We start from the raw sequence: 19,813 nt of genomic DNA on the forward strand, positions 1-19,813 counted from the left end.
CTTGGGGAAGTAAAGGCTTCAAGGTGGTGGCAGTGGTGGTGGCGGTAGTGGTTGATGGTTGTCCGTCAAGGGTCATGCCCTGGGACTTGCGTGCCTTTCGGCAGTTGGAGTTGGAGACCCTCTCCCATTTTTGCCCCCTTAGTGGGGCAGCATTGATCCTGGTGCCGGGAAAAGCTGCCGGGCACCAGTGGCTGCAGCGTGAAGAGTGGACACCATGAACCAGCTGGACGCACCACGGCCACTCAACTGGACCATCAGAAAACTGTGCCATGCAGCCTTCCTGCCATCTGTACGCCTGCTAAAGGTAAAAGAACACTGGAGAGGGGAGATTGGCAATGAACTAAATAATAGATGCCCAGGGACGTGTAGTAAAATATGTCAGGCAGCCCTTCTGCTACCCTGCTGCTCTCCAAATGAAGATGAGTGGAAAGATGTGTGAGGGTGTAAAATGAATGCTGAAGAAGCTGCTGTGCCACATCTTTGGCTTCCTTTGTGTGTCCTTAGTGCATAAATCGGTGGATGTAAGGCAGTCATTAAGAGGGGATAGAGGGAATAACGTTGTTGAAAATGAATAAAAGTGTGGCAAAGCTGCCAGCATAACACACTCAGAGGGGAGCTTAAAGGTTTGGAAGTGTGGGGATGCGCAAAGAGTGGAGGATAAAAATGGAGACGAGGAAAAGCGGGAACATGATGCTTGAGAGACACACGGAAAGAGGTGGATGGAAAAAATGAAAGAAGGGGTGAGAAAGAAAGTGTGCTGAAAGAGGGAAAAAAGACAAATTCTTATAATTTATTGAGAGAACAGACAAATAAGAGATGGAAAGAAATAAGAAGATGAGCGCTGATTACAGGGGTCCAATCTTAAAATAGCGAGAGGGTTACACAAAGGGTGAAGATGGAAGCATGAAATGTCGACAGATAAAAAGAGTAAGCAAAAAGAGATAAGAGAGGGGAAAAGAAAAGGTAGAGAGTGAACTAAAGAGGCAGAATATGATGATTTGTAGGGATGCAGGAGCGGAAACCTTAAATTGGAAAAGATAGACAGGACAGAGGAGCTTTAAGAAAAAAGTGAATGTGTACCATTACATTCCAGGACATAGATGTTGAAATAGTTCCAAAATACACCTTAATATTAAGAATTCATGCTGAGTTGTGTATTTTGCCCAAGTTAGCTGCATTTAGTTGACAAACTTAACCTTTTCACCTCATCACCTGTGCAGAGGTGTGCAATGTAGCGTGGATGAATGTATTTACATCTGGGCGTGTGTGGGTGCATCTGCGTACGAGTGATTTGTAGCCTCTGTAAATCCACAGCACCTTTATAACGCCTGCTTCGAGACACTTGTAGCCTAAAAACCTCATCTTTATGCATTCATGTGCTTTTATAAGCCAGTTACAGGCACAGGAGGGCTATTGTCAGAGGTCTTGAATGCCTCTTCTTCACTCTCCTTTGATCTGGCTTTATCAAAGTGTCTCACAGAACAGTGTGGCTGTGATGTCGAACCACACAACTAGAGTGCCTGGGCTCACATGTCAGACATTTGCATTTGTATAGCCTGGTTAAATGAATATCATTGTAATCCTTGATTGAATGTGCATAGGGTCTGCTTGTGTGTGTGTGTGTACATGTGTGTGCTGCTAACACGTGCTGCGGAACTTTACACGAGGATGGGGCTTTTTCATAAGTAAGTAACGGCATTTAGCAAATCCACCGCAAACACCCTCGAAAGTTTAAGTGAATTACCACAAATTAGATTCAATTGAATTTTTTCCCTCCCTAAGCTGGATCCGACTTGAGTAGATGATCATCAAGTGAGAATTTTTAAATTTAATGCACTCAGTAAGTGACTCCCTCAGTGGGCTGACGACTGCACAGAAATGATTTTTATTTGTATGTAGGGCACCTCGTCGTGAATCAGAAAATGTTCCCATCCAATATTCCCACCATGTGTCCAAGGACTGACTTACGAAGCAGCTCCAAGGACTGACAGCATCATTACCACAGCGCCGTTCAGCTCGACAGATCTCTCGCCATATCATGTTAAGAAGTAGTTTTAAAATATTCATCCAGAGTTTATCTTTAAGTCGACCTCTTTAAATGTTGCTGCACTTGAACAGCTAATTCTGTTGTTTGAGGTCAAAGTCTGCACTGTGGGTGGCAGCTTAACCTTGGCCTCCTCCGTGTTAGCACCACGGATGAAGCTACAGCACAAAGGATTTTAGTTCCTGGAAGTCTGTTTACCTTACGTGAATCCTCCGAGGGAGACATCAGTTTGTCAGCGTGAAATTAACCTAATAGCCTGTCATTATTGTTGGAAATTTCTGCAAGACAAGCACTTTCCTCCCATGTCCCTCCAACTTATTACCTGCCTTGTGCTGCCAAATGCATCCCTAATGCTGGTGCGTTCATGTCAGTGCGACTGCAATTTACAGACTGTCAGAGACGCTTCGTGTCTTCCTTGGGCAGGAAAATATGTCCCGCAGATTGCGTGTGCGCGCTTGTGTTTGTGCGTAGGTGTGCGCTTGCTTCTGTGCACATGCTTTTCAATAAGTATGTGCATTTATAATGCAGCGCTACAGGCACAGTTCACATTACAGCAAGTAGGTACTGTGTAAGCGCTGGCGTGTGAACATATGATCAGAACCGTGTGGTCTACTCAGGGGGGGAAACAGTTGCAAAAAAAAAAGTACATTTGATAAGAACTGAAACCTTTAAGTTCAGCATTATTTGACATTGATAATATGGGTAACACCTCAACAAATGCTTCTGTCTGACTCATGGAGACATTACAGCCTCCTCAGAACTAAACACTTACACAATCTAATCTCATTTCTTCTACACACACACACACACACAACCTAACCTGCTAACACACCCTCAGCCAGTGTTTCTCTTATTATCCGATGTGTTACACAGTCAGACCTTTTTAAATCTTATCTGGACTGTTAAAAAAATGTGCTCTTTACTAGATCTGGTTGGCAAATTTAATATAAAAAAAATGTTATCTCTGTCAGAGCTTGTGTCTTCCTCCTGAAATAATCACATATTTGCAGCGCTGACAGCTGAGATTTTTACAAGTTTAAGCCTCGGATTTCATGTAGACTCAGCGGGATGGAGTATGAAACGGAGAAGCAATATTGGAAAGAGAATCAGAGGAAGTGGCAAATCTTCCTTCATCCTCTTTTGGCGACTTTAATACTTCTTTTAATTCTATTTGTTTCAAACACATACCTCGGTCTGTTTTTTTTGGCTTTTTAAGATAACGGCCTCTCTCATTTCCACTTTTTTGATTTTGTGCTTTTTTATCCTACTTTTGATCATCATGCTACATTAAGTTGTCTTAACTGCCACCTCCTATCAGTTCTCTCTTCTACTTCATCTCTTCACTTTCTTTGTAGATCACATGCTTTTTTTTTTTTTTATACATTTGCAGCACTGTGTAGTATTTGTATAAAGAATATTAAGCACATAGTGAATCCTTTCCTGTCCATTTTCAGTCCTCATGTCTCTACTTTTCTTTCTCATGTCTGTCTGCTTGTCTTTCCTTCTTTCGTCATCTTTCCCTGCCTCTTTCCTTTGGTTACCATCTCCTCCCTTTTTGTGCCTCTATTCCCTTTTTATTCCATTGCTTCCCATAATCATAAAGCATAGATAACACTCCATCTTATGCAAAATACATGGGGGATGGAATGTGCTGCTAAAAAAAAATAAATATATCTCTCTATTGCTAAAAATAAATCTGTTACATAAAAAGGTACACTGTTGCGGTGCTTGTCATCTAGTTGAGCCGCGAGGAGTGACTGTGCGTGAGAATTCGTCTTACACAGCAATTTAGCGTAATGATGTTTAGAAACATGTTCTATTCTTAATGTGAATTCTAACAATATATAGTTCAAGCAAGAAGCAAAAAACATTTTGTCACCCATAGGTGGCACCACCCATGTTTGTATCTGCAGTAGAGTTAGATCTCAGCACACAGATTGTACAAGTTACAGAACTAACTAACCTCAGAACATAGTTTTTGTGTGTAAAGCTTTCTTTTGCTTATAAATGTGTATTCTTTTAGTGTGTATCATATATTCTTTAAGTTGCACACTTCAGATAGAACTTTACACAACATGTAGAACTAATGTGTGTTTCCTGTAGGTGTCATATCTATATTAAGGAGGGGGCGGGCTCTTTTAAATATCAGATGTCAGCTGAGCAGCTAAAGTGTTGAAACAGATTTTTCACATGCAGAGTCTTTGCATCAGACTCCCTCTGTGTAGCACTCGTTGTGCTTCATTTACACATTGTGATAAATCATTAAGATTGGGACAGCAGGGATTGTTTCAATTACCAAGCTCTGATTATCTGATTAAATTTTCTATGGTTAATGACACCCATAATGTGCACGTTACATTAGGATCTTTGTGTGCATTCTGTTGTTATTGAGTTTGTTTGAGTGGACAAAGTGCACATATTATCTGAACATAAATGACAAATGGTACATACCTCTAAATAGTGTTGTTTCAAAGCACCGTAATACCAGCTACTCTCTAAACATGAAAGCATAGTTACATAAGATGTTGCTTACACACAGGAAAATAGGTTAACAAATCAAACTCAATCGAACAACTAAATTTAAAAAAAGCACACAATTTACATATACAAACATCATAAAGTAAATTAGGTGGAAGGGAATTCAGCATGTGCACACTGCAAAGAAAACTAGCTGCTCATCCGATATTCCAGCCTGCTGTTTTCTTAAGTTCTGCACTGCTTTGGAGGTCAGTGTTGTTTCTCCCAAAATCACCTCACTCTTATTCTCTGCTACCTCCACACATGCTGACACATCCCAACAAGTTGAGAAAAATGCTTCCTGAGTGTTGAGGACAAGTGGAGGAAACAATGTGTTGTCACACACAGGCCTCAGGGAGAGTCCTCTCCCCTTTCTGTCACTCTTTTTCCTTCTTGTGTAAACAGGCCTCAGAGTTGGAGGATGTCTCAAAGCTTCCTTGTTTATGTCTCAATTAACCAGTTACGCTGCATTCATGAGATTTCAATTTAAACATTATCTCGCTAATGAGCCAAAACGAGAGCATAAGCTGCCAATTAACACCTCATTCCTTTATTTAGTCACACAAAGACCCTATATTTCCTATTTGGCAACCGTCCACACAACATCATGGGAAGTGAAACAAGACCCTGGTAAATTTGTTTCTCTTGAACGCTCTCTAAAATATTTGGATCGCTTAACGAGCAACCAGCTCGAGGAAACGTTGTGTCGTCATGCTTTCTGTGCTTTTTGTTTTTTGAATGCGTTTGTCCTGAATTAATGCAACAGATAGTACAGAATGATTTCACCTACCAGTCAGCTGATGAATAATTCATCAGAATTGATGCTGAAAGGACCTGCAGTTTCAGAATAAATGTATAATTTGGCAAAACCACTTTCAGCTTTCACTGTTGGAATGTCTCACGTGCAGGTGTAGCAAACATCAGTGACGTACGCAGAAATGCAAATTACGCTCGCAACTCCTGTTTTGCTGCTGCAGCATCTGTGGCACTCGCGTTATAGTTATGAACTCTGAACATTGACCTTAGACTGTAAGCTGCCAGGGGGGGGAATATATAGTAGTGATGGAAGGCTGTTTAATTATGTATGAGGACGATATGTCATGAATCCTCCTGTTTATGGTTCATGAACTCTACACACTGGCGTAGGAAGTGTGACACTGGTGCTGAGGGAAATTTACAGTCTGCATTTATGTGCGTGTTGCTTGGGGTGTTTTAAATGTGCGAAGGTTTGTCCATGTAGTTTGGTACTGTTGAATTTTATGTGCAACTTTATGCTACTTTATGATTCTTTTTAACCTACGCTGGGTTTGCGTGCACTTCAGTGCTGCAGAAGCTGACCTTTGAAGTATTTCACCATCACTATTCTACAGCATGTAGACAAAGATAAAAGAATACCAGGGAGAAATTCACAACATCGCAACCACATCTCTGTTGGCACAAATAAACATAATTGGAAAAAGAAATCATGCTTATTCACTCTTTCACCAGCAGTTAGATAAAGAAAAGATTGATGTATCTCAAACTGATACCAGCCGAGATCATCATAAAGGCAGGAAACAGAGAGAAACAGCTTGCCGGGCTCTTTCCAGATGTAAAAAAAAATTAAAAATCACCTTTCTACCTCTAACACTCAATAAATGTAATATTACCATCATACAATTTTACAGGGGTTTGAGTGTAGCACTATTACTTAGTGACTGATGGATTTGAGGCTGCTCTTGCTTCTAATCTTTCCACTTTATGCAATAAAAAGAAGAGTGCCACTCACGCTTTTTTAATAATATCCCTTAACCAAGTGTGCCTACCTCTTGCTCCTCCTCAGCAGCTTGTTCGTTGACTGGTGCTGGACAGTAGATCTGCTGAGTCTCAGTTTGGTGCAGCCTCGTAATCAAAGTAAATGTGGTTACGCAAACCAATGCGATGTTATTGGAAACAAACCCACGTCTCACTGTTTGATGGAACTTTTTTGCGTGTTTTAAGAGTAATGAATCGTTCAGAGCAGTGGCACCTCGGCGTACGATCCTGATGATGTATCGGCACATCAGACTGGAAATGGCTGTTTCCAATTACCTTCAGCCTTGTGTTCTCGCATCACTGGTGGTGTGATTACCAGCCGCGATAGTATATCTGGGATTGTTTTCATCTTGTCAGTCAGCGTGTGTGCACGTATTCTTGTCAAAATGTGGTCTTGGAGACACATAATACAAAGGTGGTGTTGATTTAGCAGGAGTTTATATATCTGTCTGTCTGAGGACAGTATTTGTCAACATGAGAGCATCGTGAGATTTTACAGGCGCGTAACTGACATCCAAGCGATGGTTGATTTGAAGATGGGTGGGGCCCAACCTGTGAGTGCCAAGTATTCATGCATTAATGCAGGAATGACGACATACCCACCCCCACTTTTTTTTTCTTTTTTTTAATCACCAGCACCCACTTTTCAGAACCAAGCTAATAAATCACTTTAACAAGGTGGTGGTTGTCTTTAGTGCATTATTGGTTATTCATATATGCGGCATCCTCAGGACGTAATTTGCGATCAATGGGAAGCTTTTCAATAGGTCAGCAATGAATCAATAAAAAATCAATACATTTCAATTAACTTACTCTCCTTCATAATTGTCAAGGCTGTTAAGATAATGAAAAGGCACGCCGAGGTGTGAGGGGACGTTGGGGAATGCGCCGAAATCCCGAGTGCAGGCAACTAAAATTAGAGGCTCTCTAATCATGTGAGAGCTGCAGCCATATTGTTACTGAGGCGTGTGTAATCAATCAAGCTGTTGTTCACGTTGAATTGAAGCCAGACAATCAGTGACACTTTGACAGTGCAGTGAAATGCAGCCAGATTAGTCCAAGTTTCAGAATCAGCACCACGGCCAGTGACAGCGCAGCACCTCGGGCTCAGAGCTCAGATGCTTTAGACATGGACACAGTCCATGTCCTGCTTACATTTTGTTTAATTTTTTTTACTCACTGTAGTGAAAGATATTCACTAGGGTTGCTCCAAATGATTATCACCATCTTGTATTATTTTAGTCAGTTATAAATTAGTTGTTATTTTTATCTTATCTATAAATAGTTTTGTGTAAGAATCCCAGAGCAAAAAGCGACGCGTTCACCGCCCGAAACCCAAAGTTTATCATTCAATTTTTACAATTCATAACCAAATGTTTGACATTTTTCTTGAAAAATGTAATAAATGAGTTCATATATATATATATATATTTATTACATTCATATGGGCACGGTCACGATTCAATTCAAATAGCTTCAGTTACTAAAATCGTATAGTGTCATGTATGCTTCAGAGGCAGTGTTTTATCTGTGGTGCTCTTTGCACAGATTATATTTCAAAGCACAGACATTTATGGTAATGATAACCTCATATATAGAATAACACGTCTTTCCCAGTAGAATATTAGGGTTCCCTGTGGCAGAGTGTGAGTTTCCATGTGCGTAACATGAGATTGCATATTAAAATCTGCACTGATAGTTTCATCTGCTTAAACCTCAGAGTAACTCATGGGAACGGTCGCGTAGGCATTAGCTGTCTATGAATGTCTGAACATGTGGTAGTCTGTGAATAATTGATATGGCCTTGGTAATTGTGGTGTGTGTCCTCGTGTCCATATGAAAGGCTGAGTCACGTTAGAACTCCTTCCTCATTATAAATGCTGTGCAGGTTCCACGTTTATATTAACCTACGCTTTTTGTTTTAGCGACTTCATCTCTCAAAAACTTGGTTATTATTTTTCACCACCAACTTGCACGGGTGCTGGAGTCGAGGTGCCATTCATCACGCAAAGACAACAGACTGAGAAGATGGATTTTTATTGTTTTTACTTTATGCATATTGCTGATTTAATACCTTTTTTTTTTTCGGTTGGAGATCAAACAGTTGGAGCTTCATGCAGTGGTACCTTTCTCGCATAAACAGTTAAAGCAGTTTGTCATTTTGAGACATCAAATAAAAAACAGAAAGCGTTTAAAATTAGTTTTTGCTCCTTCACTTTTGAGTTTGCCTGCACGTGCGGTTGGTTTGTGCCTCGCAGATTTTCCAAAGCTCACATTCATCACCGTTAAGATCATTACTGAATTTTCACAGTGCGCTGAAAAAGAAAAAAAAAAAATTAACAAACACGAACTCTGTTAAGTTTCTTTACAGGGAGATAAAGAGCGAGCGTTATAATCTGTTCTCGGCGAAAAGATAGCATATCTGGCACCTTGTCTGTTGTGTTGGAGGGCTGGTGCTGCAGTGTGACAGCCAAATGAAGAGGAGGGAATAAAAGGTTGTTATTATATGAAAAGTGTTGAAAGAGAATAAAAATCTTTTTGACAGGATGAGCCTTTTAACAAAATGCTTTGATCAGAGAGAGAGAGAGAGCGAGCAGTGGAACAGAGTGCCCTGTCTTCTCTTTGTCTGTCCTGCCTTAGTGCTGGCCATCGTCACTCTCTTGATCTGCAGCTTTCAGTCAGTCCACTCTCAATACTTCCTCCCCGCTTCTCCATCCACCTCTATCAGTGTCAATCTGATAACTCCTAAACTCTGTCGCTCCATCTCCGCTGATCAAGAGAAACCAAGCCATCAGAAACTATTGCACGCTCACAGAGACGATGTTTCATCTCACTTCCGTACTTTTATTGAGATAAATTGATAGATTGAGAGGCTGACACTTTGATTGACCGTCCAGGGTTATCACGAGGGCCACTTCCAGATTCAAAATTCAACATTTATTTGCTCTTTTCTGAGGCTTTAAATGATAAAACCAGCTCATGTATGTGCGTTGAGTCCAAACCGAGACGCAGGGGATGATGACATTATTGTAAAGACTGGAAGTGTATTCTGGTTGCCTGGTAACCTCACGTTGACGAGAAGACTCCAGAAAGTCTCTGCACCTGGTTCCTTGCCAACAAATAGTTCCAGTCCGTAACCCCCTGTAAAACTAGCAGTTTGTCATTTTTATATTTCTGTTTTATGTTAAGCAAATGAGCCTGGCAAGCTGCTTCCCACTGATTCCAGCCTTTATGCTAAGCTAGATTAATCCAACTTCTGGCTCCTACTGCTATTGACTTTCCTATATGACTCTGCAATAAGGACATTTCTCAAAATGCAGCACTGTTCTTTCAACATTGGTTTAATCTAACAAATTGAAAAATGCCGAGAGCTCGACAGATGGGCCAGCCCACAAAATTACTATAGTTCAAATGTCTAAATTAGATTCTGGCAGTTGGAACTAATTATATCCTGATATTATTCTGTTGTGCGGCACTCTGCTGCACCGCATAGTGACGGGTCATTGGTAATGTCTTATGCCACACATTTTCACAGTACCTGAATGATACCCTCCTATTCAGAGCCTTTAATGTTTTTCACAAACAGTCGATATGTGGTCTTCAATAAGAATTTTGGAGTGTTTCAGCCATTCAAAGGTGCACTCCGGAACAGCAGCATTTTACCTTGTGCTTCTTTATGCTGCCTGCTGAGGAGGACTTCACGCCTAGCTGTTGATTTTCCCTCTCTGCCCTCTCTCTAACTACTTTTTTCTAATTTTAAAAGCATTTTTCTACACTACTTCTCACTGCATCTGTATAATATTTCCTATCTCTCTTATCCTCTCTGCTCTTTGCTCTCTGTCAGCAGCAGTCTCTCATTTTTTATTCCTACCAGCCCTGTTTTCTGGAGCTCATACAGTGAATTGTTTTCGGTGTTTGTAATCTCACTCAGGTCATTAGCTGCGAGTGGTGGCATCTTAAATCATGCTGGGGCAGCTTTAGTTCGCCGTAATGCCTCCTCCTAAATGATTCCCTGTTCTTTCATTTGTGGATCAGCACGTACACACTTAGAAGCCCAAACAAAAACTGCACACGCTCCTAACTGTCATGCACACACCGGCAGGTAACCAGAACAAGTAAACTAGATCATGCTTTATTGCACATGTGTGATTAGCTTTCTCTCTGGCTTGGAGTTGAAATGGCACTTTTAATAGAAGTGCATTCCCTCTCCGGCTAGATGGAAGGAATGGATAAGGAGTCTGCAACCAGTGGAGACAGGAGGGGGTTTTTTTTCCCCCCCTCAGCTAAATCCACACACACACACGCATGTGCAAGCGCACACGCATCCAGGCATGTGATTCATGAAGAGCATGAAGGGTCTTTGAAGATCAGCTGTAACACTAAGCCTTGATTTTTAAATCTAGTGAAAAATAGGCTGGATTCCTGTGTGTCACTACGGGCCTTGAAGGAACGAACGGCACATGTATGCAAATTGTCCTCCCTGTTTCTGTTTCCCACTCCATCTTTCCATTCCCTGCATCACAGCCTCTATCTCTGCTGCTGCTGTCTCCATTACACCCTCGATCTCTCTCCCCCTCAACCTCTTTCCATCTATCACTCTAACTTTTGTCCCCTTTAAATGGGATGAGCAGCTCTAAATCTCATGGCACCGCTATAGGACAGCACCCCGGGGAGCTGTACCCACTGTATGTGTGTGTGTGTGAGTGTGTGTGCATGTACATATGTGCGCCTATATTCCAGCATAAATTTGTACAGAGTGCATTGCTATGTACAAGTTTCCATCTGCTGCGACCAGCTCAGCACTTGGAAAACTGTGAATGCGGAGGTGTTAAAAAAAAAAAAGAAAAAAGAATGCTGGGATAGACCAGTGTTATCACAAAAGTAAATGAGATGGTGAGCATGTGTGTGTTTTTTTTTAGTCGCATTTATGGATTCCTGTGTGTGTGTGTGTGTAAGAGAAAGAGTGTAATTTGGGGTAAAGTTGTGTATGTGAGAGACATTAGAGAGAGATGTGTGAAATTGTGTGAATATGTGCTTCTGTGTGTGTATGTGACTGTAAATTGGATACTGGGACATGGAAAATGAAAGTGAACAGCATGGCCACACAGGGCTATTTTTGTCCTTCCATCCATCTCTCAGTCCGTCTCACGCTCTCTCAGCTCTGGATTCCTCTCACCCTCCTTCCTCTCCCCAACTTTACTCCTCCCTTTTTTTTCCTCTCCCCCGTCCTCCTCTCGCCTCTTGTCCAATACATCTGACATATGTGCAGTACCTAAACCAGTTCATCCTCTCAATATCCCACCTTTTATGGACCAGTCAGACTTCCATCTTCGACTGCAGCTCCCGCCCTGAAGGGCTGAATGTCATTTTACATCTAAAAGGTGCTCCACTTTGGCTTCCAAAGTGCAGTTTTTCTAACAGTCTAAAATTATCTCTGCAATCCTCTCGTGAATCATTTCCACACATAAATGCCCTGCAAAATGTTGCATCCAAAAGTGAGATTTTCAGCATTTTCCTAAATTTCTTGCGTAATATTTAGTTATCTAGTCAGGTTTTTATTTTCTATATTCACACTGCACTGGAGTAGCACTGTTATGCCCCCGAGGCGAATTCTTTGAAAAAAAAAAAAAAACTGCAATAGTTTATGCAGGATTTCCCTCCACTTCTTTTCATCTCTTCCTTACCCACTTCTACAATAGACAGCTCTGCTATGGTACATTAATCTGTATCTATAATCCAGTTTCTTCCTTAGCCGCAGTAAGAGACGATTTTCATACAAGGAGAAATGAGGGTCACTCTGGCTGACCAGATAAGTCGCAGATTAGTGTTTATTGGACAGAAACGAAACAGAATAAAATCAAAAAATAGTCAGAAGGTCATTTGTGTGGACCGTTGTTGTATGCAGTTTTTGTTTCGCAGAACAGCTTGTTGGCATTTAAGCGTGAATTGTTTTTGAACATTGGTCCCATGTGCACACAGAAGGCACCGACGTAACACAAAGAATGGATTGTCATTTGTGCAAACAATGCTGTGCAGCCTAAACATCGTTTTATATGCATATGCAATACTCTCTACAGCTGTTTAACTATTCTAGAAATACACATGTGCAGCTCATTTTTGTTCTTAAATACTTTGTGCAGAACGTACGTATGGTACAGATGCTCCAGCACTGTGCCTCCGTTTAGAATGAGCAACAACAGTGGCAGAACATCAAGAGGATTATGCACTCTGTGAGGACATCCAGACTTAGACAGCACTACTCCCTCCGCCTGCCTTTCAGCCTGATCCCAAAAGGCAGCAGGAAAGTAGGATACATCACTTTCCCAGAGAGAAACAGAGAGCGAGAGAGAAAATGGGGGGGTGAAGGGGTGGGCAGAAAATGAGCAAAGAGGAAAAAAAAGACACAATAATAGATGGAAAATAAGTAAAATAGCTCAGCGAGGAGAAATTAATGAATGAGCAGACGGAAGGAGATACAGAAAATAGGATACAGGAAGTCAGTGTAATGATGAATGTGTGCCCGGTGTTCTGTGGGATTGCTGGCAGGTGCTGTGCCACCGAGCACCAGCTCCGGTCCTGCCAGCAACCTTATGTAATGAAGCTTTATCCCTGTCACTCGGCGAGGGCGAGGGGCGCAGCGGCACAGCGCCATGAAAAAATATCGAGCTGGAGATCATTAAAGTGAAGCATGAATGGGAATTGCTTGCTCAGCTTCTCATTTTTGGCTCTTAATAGATTACATCTCTTGCTGTGACTCACTCCGTGGCGGTAAAATGGGTTCACTGTAGAAAAAAGATTGTTCAAAAGAGAACGGTCTTGTGCATTTGACTTCAAAGGTCATTTCGGTTTCCGTCGCTGTGGGGTTGGTTGCTGAACTATTAATATGCTAATAAGTGTAAAGTACTGACCACAGTGACTTCCAACAGATTGGTTTGTGGAATTACATTTCATAGATTTTAGCAAATAAATGGGTTTCCTTGGGTCTTACTTGCAGGAAGACACCACTTGTTTAAATGACAGTGAGTGAAAGATGGCTGCTTAGAGCTCTGCGGCCACAAGGAGGCCACTAAACCGTGAAATTACAAATATGTAATCCTGTATTCTTTATTTTCATTATGACAGTTATTTTGCATGTATTTTTGGATGTAAAAAGTATAAACGTTAAAATCAGACGTTAAATTCTTTCCATTCCATTCTCTTCTACTTATCCGGGTTCGCAGTGGCCGCAGGCTGAGCAGGGAACTCTAATCGTCCCTCTCCCCAGTTGTCTTGGACCTTCAGGGGCATCCCAGGGCATTCCCGGGCCAAATGAGACATATAATCCCTCCAGCAAGTTTTGGGTCTACCCTGGTGTGTCCTCCCAGGTTAACGTGGCCAGAAAAGTGCCTGTGAGGCAGCCTAATTAGATCACCTCAGCTGGCTCCTGTAGACATGAAGGAGCAGCGACTCTGCTCTAAGAACCCTCTTCATGTCTGAGCTTCTCACCATATCTCTGAGGCTCAGACCGGCCACCAAATGGAGGAAACTGATTTTGTCCGCTTGTATCCACAATCTCATTCTTTCAGTCACCACACAGCGCTCATGAGCAAAGGTGAGGACTGGAATGAAGACTGACTGCTGATGCTGCCCCTCCATTTTCCTGTCACATTCAGTTTAGATTTTATCAGGTTCTGGACTTGATTAACTATCAATACTATCAACCATAATGATTAACTAAATATAAAATGGAACCTTGTCCTTAGTGCCCAACTTGCACCAAGAGCAGAATGAGATGCTCTTTCTGGCCTGACACACTTTCCTCTCCATAATCTGGATGCAGGCTGTATGTAAATGATAAATTATTCCGCTTGTTCTCTTTTTTTTGCCGCTGCATTTGTTGCTTTGTCTGCCGTGTTTCTCTTTGAGGATCAAAAGCACTCTTATACATGGATTTTGACAGTTCTATTTCAGGTCAAAGTCAAAGGGTCAGGGGGACAGGCAAACACTTCATGGTTGAACGGAGCTGGGAAAGAAAACCCCTGTTTTTACTTGTCGCTCAGGAGGGGTCATATTTAGTTCAGTAGTATGTAGTACATACTGAAGCATGTGGAAAGCCAGAAATGCACAGTTTTTGGTCCATTATCTACCATCCCTTGTGGCATGTCACGTATGCTTTTATCTTGTGTTGCCCCATGAGAGTACATCCATATTCTACGATTTTAAAACAAACCTCATGTTTGAGTTTCGACCCCTGATCTTGTCTGTTTTCCTGATGTACTCAAGTTTGCAAGCTCTCGAGAAGCAGGCTGTCTTCCCCCTGAAATATGTGTGTGTTTCCTATGCGCATGAGTGTGCGTCTGCTAAAGAGGGTCAGGTGCTTCACTGTAGCGGCTGCCAAGAGAGGCAGACAAAGAAAGCCTAGACCACAGAGAGGTTGTAAATGAGAGTAGCTATTTGGGGAAACCTCACACTCCAAAGCTTTGCACCACAGGTGTAGAGAGAGACACACATGACTCATTTCATGGGCAGACACCAGCTCATGAGTACGCATGAGGATGCAAAGTACACATCCACTGGGACGAGTGTGCATGTACCAATGTTTATGTGTGTATAGGGCTGTACGTCAAGTCAGAATTGTGCACATGCGCCTGCGACTCAAACACGCAGGGAGACATGCGTTGACTATCTCCCCCTATATTTGCATGTTTGTATGGAGGCATTTTCCCCCCATGAATTGAATAGATTGATGGAATGGGGCAGGCGAGTGAGGTGGGAATAGGGGGAAGAAAAGCAATTAAAGTGGCAGTCAAATGGTAGCAGTGCGGCAGAGCATTGGATGGAGTCAGTCCCCGGCTTAATTACGCTTAGCCTCTCACCACGAGATGTGTCATTATGACACACCAGAAAAGCCAGGAACATGTGGTGAGATTACTGTCTGATCAGACCATGAATATATTCAGAAAGGTGGGCACGGTGCTGCCACTCAGCCTTGTTAACATTTCTCTCTTAGCGGCCACTTGCGGTATTGCAACGAAAAAAGTGGACGCCATCTTTGAGTGTGGGATCCACTTTCCATAACACATCTGACTCTGTTGTAACCTATTTGTTTTCATAAGGCAGGAAGAAAACTGCAGTGCAAACTAAATTTAACAGATAATTATTTTCAGACTAAAGATGGTTTGAGTGCATTTTCTCCTTAAATCCAGTATTTCTTATTGCACACTTATCTTCTGTTTATTCTACAACATTAGATTTTTAGGATTTATAGTGACTGTGTCCAACATGAGCAGACTGAAAACCAAGAAGCCAACAACACCTCTATCTCACCAATGACATTTGAGGAAGCTGCACTTGATGTGTCATTTTACAAATCTTAATGTAATGAGCTTCACCATGCACGAGGAAAACTTCAGATGAAAAGCGATAATACAAATACTGAATTTTCATGGTAGATCTTACTATCATGATAAGAAAAGTCTATGGGTGCAACTCGGAGAATGTCAAATTGCTACAGCCTGAATCTAAATTAAATCACACTGTCAAATTTCCAGCCCCAGTTCCTACCTTCCATCCCTATTCCATTCAACTGCTCCCATTCCCAAGCGTTCCAATCCCTCTCATGTCCTTATTTCTCAGTGTTTGTCTTACAGGAACATATCTGTGGGCTGACAGCCTGACAGCTAGAGAGGAGAGGAAAGAGAAAGCCAAAGAAAAGGAGAGAAAAGAGTTGAGCGCTAGTGAGCACGGAGGTGATGAGGTGTAGTGAAAAGAGAGGAGGAGGGGGAAAAAAATCCCAATTTAAGAAAGGCAGAGAAACAGGCAGGCATTGAGGACTGAAGGCAATAATGAGTCACTGAGAGAATGAGACAGTAAGTCAGGAATGGTAAAGGTGTGAAGAGGTCCGGTGTAAAGCAGAGAAAAACAGGGACAGAACAAGGGAACGGTGTGATTAGGGAGAAACCCTCGGAGCAGGAGAGGACAGTGAATAGGAGAGTGAGACTTGTCAGAAACAGGGAGTGAAAGCCTGGTAATGAATGAGGGTCCGGCAGAGACGGGCTGCGAAAAGGAGCAAGGCAACGACAGAGGTTTCACTTGCCCTGATCCTTAGCCAGGCCTTTTTGCCTTATCAGGCTGGTCCAGACATGAGAGGAAAACATGCACCCGCAATGCACTGTGGCTCTTGCCCATCCGCCTGGAAAGAACCCCCTAACCTTGTAGTATCAGCTCAGAGGTCGGCTGCCAGCGCCAATGGCTCTTCATCTCTGGATCCAGTGGAAGATTTGCGTGCTGAGCTCGACAGACAGGAAAACAAACACACGTGTCTGCGCCCCAGCAATCAAAAGTTTAGATCAGGTCACATTACTGTCTGCATCTGTGTTGGCAGTTCAAACAAATACACAATAGAATATAACAGTTCTTTGTCTCAGCTTCAAATGAAAGCTCTGCAGAATGTCTCCCCAGTGGAGGAATTGGAGTTTGTTTGTTTTTTGCAGCTAGAAATGGCTTTTTAAAAATCTTGACACTCACATGTCTGAATGGATGGTGACAGTATGCACGTGCACCAGTCGGTCAGGATCCAGAACTCAGCTGAACTGACTTACTACCCCGTAGCAATATGGAGGGAAGCTGATGAGTGTGCGGTCTAAATGCACACATTACTTAGTGACACTACATTTATCACAGGGCTTGTTTAGTGACATGCAATTTGCAATGAACTGACCCCACTTACCTTATGTGCATTCAGAGACTAGTCAGGCGTGTTTTTCATTTTAGGTCGCTTCTGAGGGCCTTTCTGCGCATGCGTTTGCTCCCATGCGTGCGGTACCCTTTGCATGGGATCAAGCAAGGTTTTGAGTAAGTGTGACTTTGGCTGATGACTGACAATGATGAGGTAGCTGATGAGTTTGTGAAGCCATTTCCGTAGCCTAAAGGTAAAAGCCAGTCGACTATGTGATGTCATTTCAACGTGACACAGGCGTGAAAAATGAACATAAAGGCCTTTCAAATCATTCTCCTTCCATTTCAAATGAGATATTGTGCACGGTATGAGAGCAAGGAGCAAGCAGAGGGGGGTGGGGAGGAGGTGGGAACTGACTTATGCACTCTGTGTGCAATGGTGTGGATGCGGCGCCTTAAAGCTCTCCATGGAAATTACACTGAGATGAGATGAGATTCCCCATCTGCAACATGCAAAAGTGCTAAACCTCATGTGAACAGACAAAAAAAACAAAGAAACTTGGTGAAACATGACTGCTCATGTGTTGTGTCATCATCCATTATTAAATACATGTTTTGTTTTGGCTATCAAATCACCAAAAGCATGTAAGCCGGATGACTGTGTGACATCGTGTGCGTTCACAGCAAGTGAGTTCTCGATGTCCTATTGTTTCCACCCATCTGTTGCAGATTAACCTGCCTCTCTACTTCCTGCCAACCACATGTTACTGTCTGTTCTCAATGTTTCTGACTGAAGCTGTTTCACACACCGCAGCATGGCAAATGGAGGTCATCTAACTAGAATGATAAAAGTGAAAGAATGGAGGAGCATGAAAGGAAGCTATTCGTTTACCGGCTTTTTTTTTTGTTGCGTTTGGCTGGTAGTTTTTGAAGGAAGCTCAAAGGAGGAGCAACACATATGGTAGCTGCAAGCTTCATTCAAGAAGCACTGTTTCATTTATTTAATGCACTGTCTGCTTTGAACTGACGTGTTTGTTTTGTCTAATTAGAAAGCGTGAAGTTACAAAAGCCGTATCTGTGTGAGTATTTGACTAACTGAGGTGAAATGCATGAACTGACTGATTTACCAGTTTTTGTTTTGAACTGACCCATTGTGATGGTTTGGTTATGACATTATTAGACATATTTACAGCATGATTTATTTATTTTTAAATGTGTAAACTATTTACTGTATCTGTACTGCTCCTAATATTTAATACTAGTGTTTTCGCATCCAGTAGCACTCATCATCAACCTAATATCGTTTCTGTATCTTTCTACTTAACAAGGGAGCCAATAATATGTAGTTAACTGAATTTTTCTCACCAATCAATACAGCTGAGCTTTTGCTAGCTATCGTGCTGGTTACGCAGCATGTGGAATTCAATATCAACCGTAATGTAGCTATCCGTGGGGGAATTCAGAGCAGGGATATTGCTGTGGATCTCGCTTGAAATTGAAATACTTTATCTAAAAAGAGATCTGCTGTCATTAAAAAAAAAAAAACAATATCCAGTTAAATGTGTTTGAATCAGATTAAATATAAGAACGCCAATTTGCAGTAGATTTCTGTGTCTGCGTGAACGGTGCTGCGGCTTCGGGCTCAGCTGACAGACAAGCAGGTAAACTCTGCTGACATTTAGCTCCCATTGCTATCGTGAACGCTGCGATAATTACAGATTTGCTGACCTAAAATGTAAAACCATCTCATTTAATGTCGAATCAGACAGTGACATGTGGCTGTTTTTTTTGGACACAGACGAGGTGAGATGCACTGGACAGCGGAGGAGACAGAGGGAGTGATGCTGCACTGTGCTATTGTGTGTGTGTGTGTGTGTGTGTGTGTGTGAGTGATTGGAGGCAGTGCTGATTGTCTGATTATGTAGTTAATGGTGCTGTCCTCTGGGACCCAGCTGGCCTGACACTTCATTTCACCCGCCTAGTTTTGACTCGATACCATTACTCTTAGCAAATCACCATAAAATGCTCATAAAACGAATGCCTCCTTTGTAGCCTTTCATCTGAAAACTTATACAAGAAATACAATAATGCTCTTACGTGCGCTGCCCGTACATTGAAGCACACAGGAGTTCTGATTTGCAATTTTCATTCTGTGCTGATCTATTCATTACAATGTGAGCTGAGCACTGACAGTGAGAATGGGTCTATATGGGCTCCATATAAACCCTGCTTATTAACACTGCTCTGTCAAAAGGTGTGGACCATGATGGTTATTCTTCTATTTGTCAGTGGATGGCATTCATTCACATTAATGTTGCACCTCTATACAGCAAGAGCCCCTCTAGGTATTATGCAACTGATTACATAATGCAACCTTATCAACCCCTACCATTACACTGTTAACACTCCAGGCAACATTTCCTCCACTGGACAGCGCCAATATGTTTTTGATTTCTCAGAGATCATTAACTTTGTATATGTATGTAAATTAAAGTACACATTCTATTAGATTTCTGTTTCGTAATATCTGCAGATGTACCTGTCTCAGCTTAATTCTGTCTCTCTCTCTCTCTCGCTCCCCCTCTTTCTTTTTGCTTCACTAATTAATAGGCGTTTGTATGTTTTCACTGCAGGAGATTTTTCTTGCTGAAGTAATGAAGTGTAAATACAGGCCATTTACTGTACCATCCACTTCCTCTTTGTCCAATTAGAGGGCTTGACACAAATCCCTGCTGAGCAAGGACAAATAGCGCGCAAACTAGTAATTATCTGCAAAAGCAGTCAACATGCTCCCGGCGGAGA

The 19,813-nt window shown here is 42.0% G+C and overlaps 1 protein-coding gene across 1 annotated transcript in view; it reads left to right on the forward strand.

Moving 5' to 3' along the window:
• The first annotated feature begins 214 nt into the window (after positions 1–214).
• The window catches only part of trpm3 (transient receptor potential cation channel, subfamily M, member 3), a 109,222-nt gene continuing 89,623 nt past the window's right edge, over positions 215–19,813 (forward strand). The window contains exon 1 of the mRNA XM_008288355.1: positions 215–304. Coding sequence (XP_008286577.1) covers positions 215–304 — 90 coding nt within the window. The remainder of the gene's footprint in view (positions 305–19,813) is intronic.

The sequence above is a fragment of the Stegastes partitus genome, unplaced genomic scaffold (assembly GCF_000690725.1).
Source record: "Stegastes partitus isolate 25-593 unplaced genomic scaffold, Stegastes_partitus-1.0.2 Scaffold13, whole genome shotgun sequence".
In the NCBI taxonomy this organism is placed as follows: domain Eukaryota; kingdom Metazoa; phylum Chordata; class Actinopteri; family Pomacentridae; genus Stegastes; species Stegastes partitus.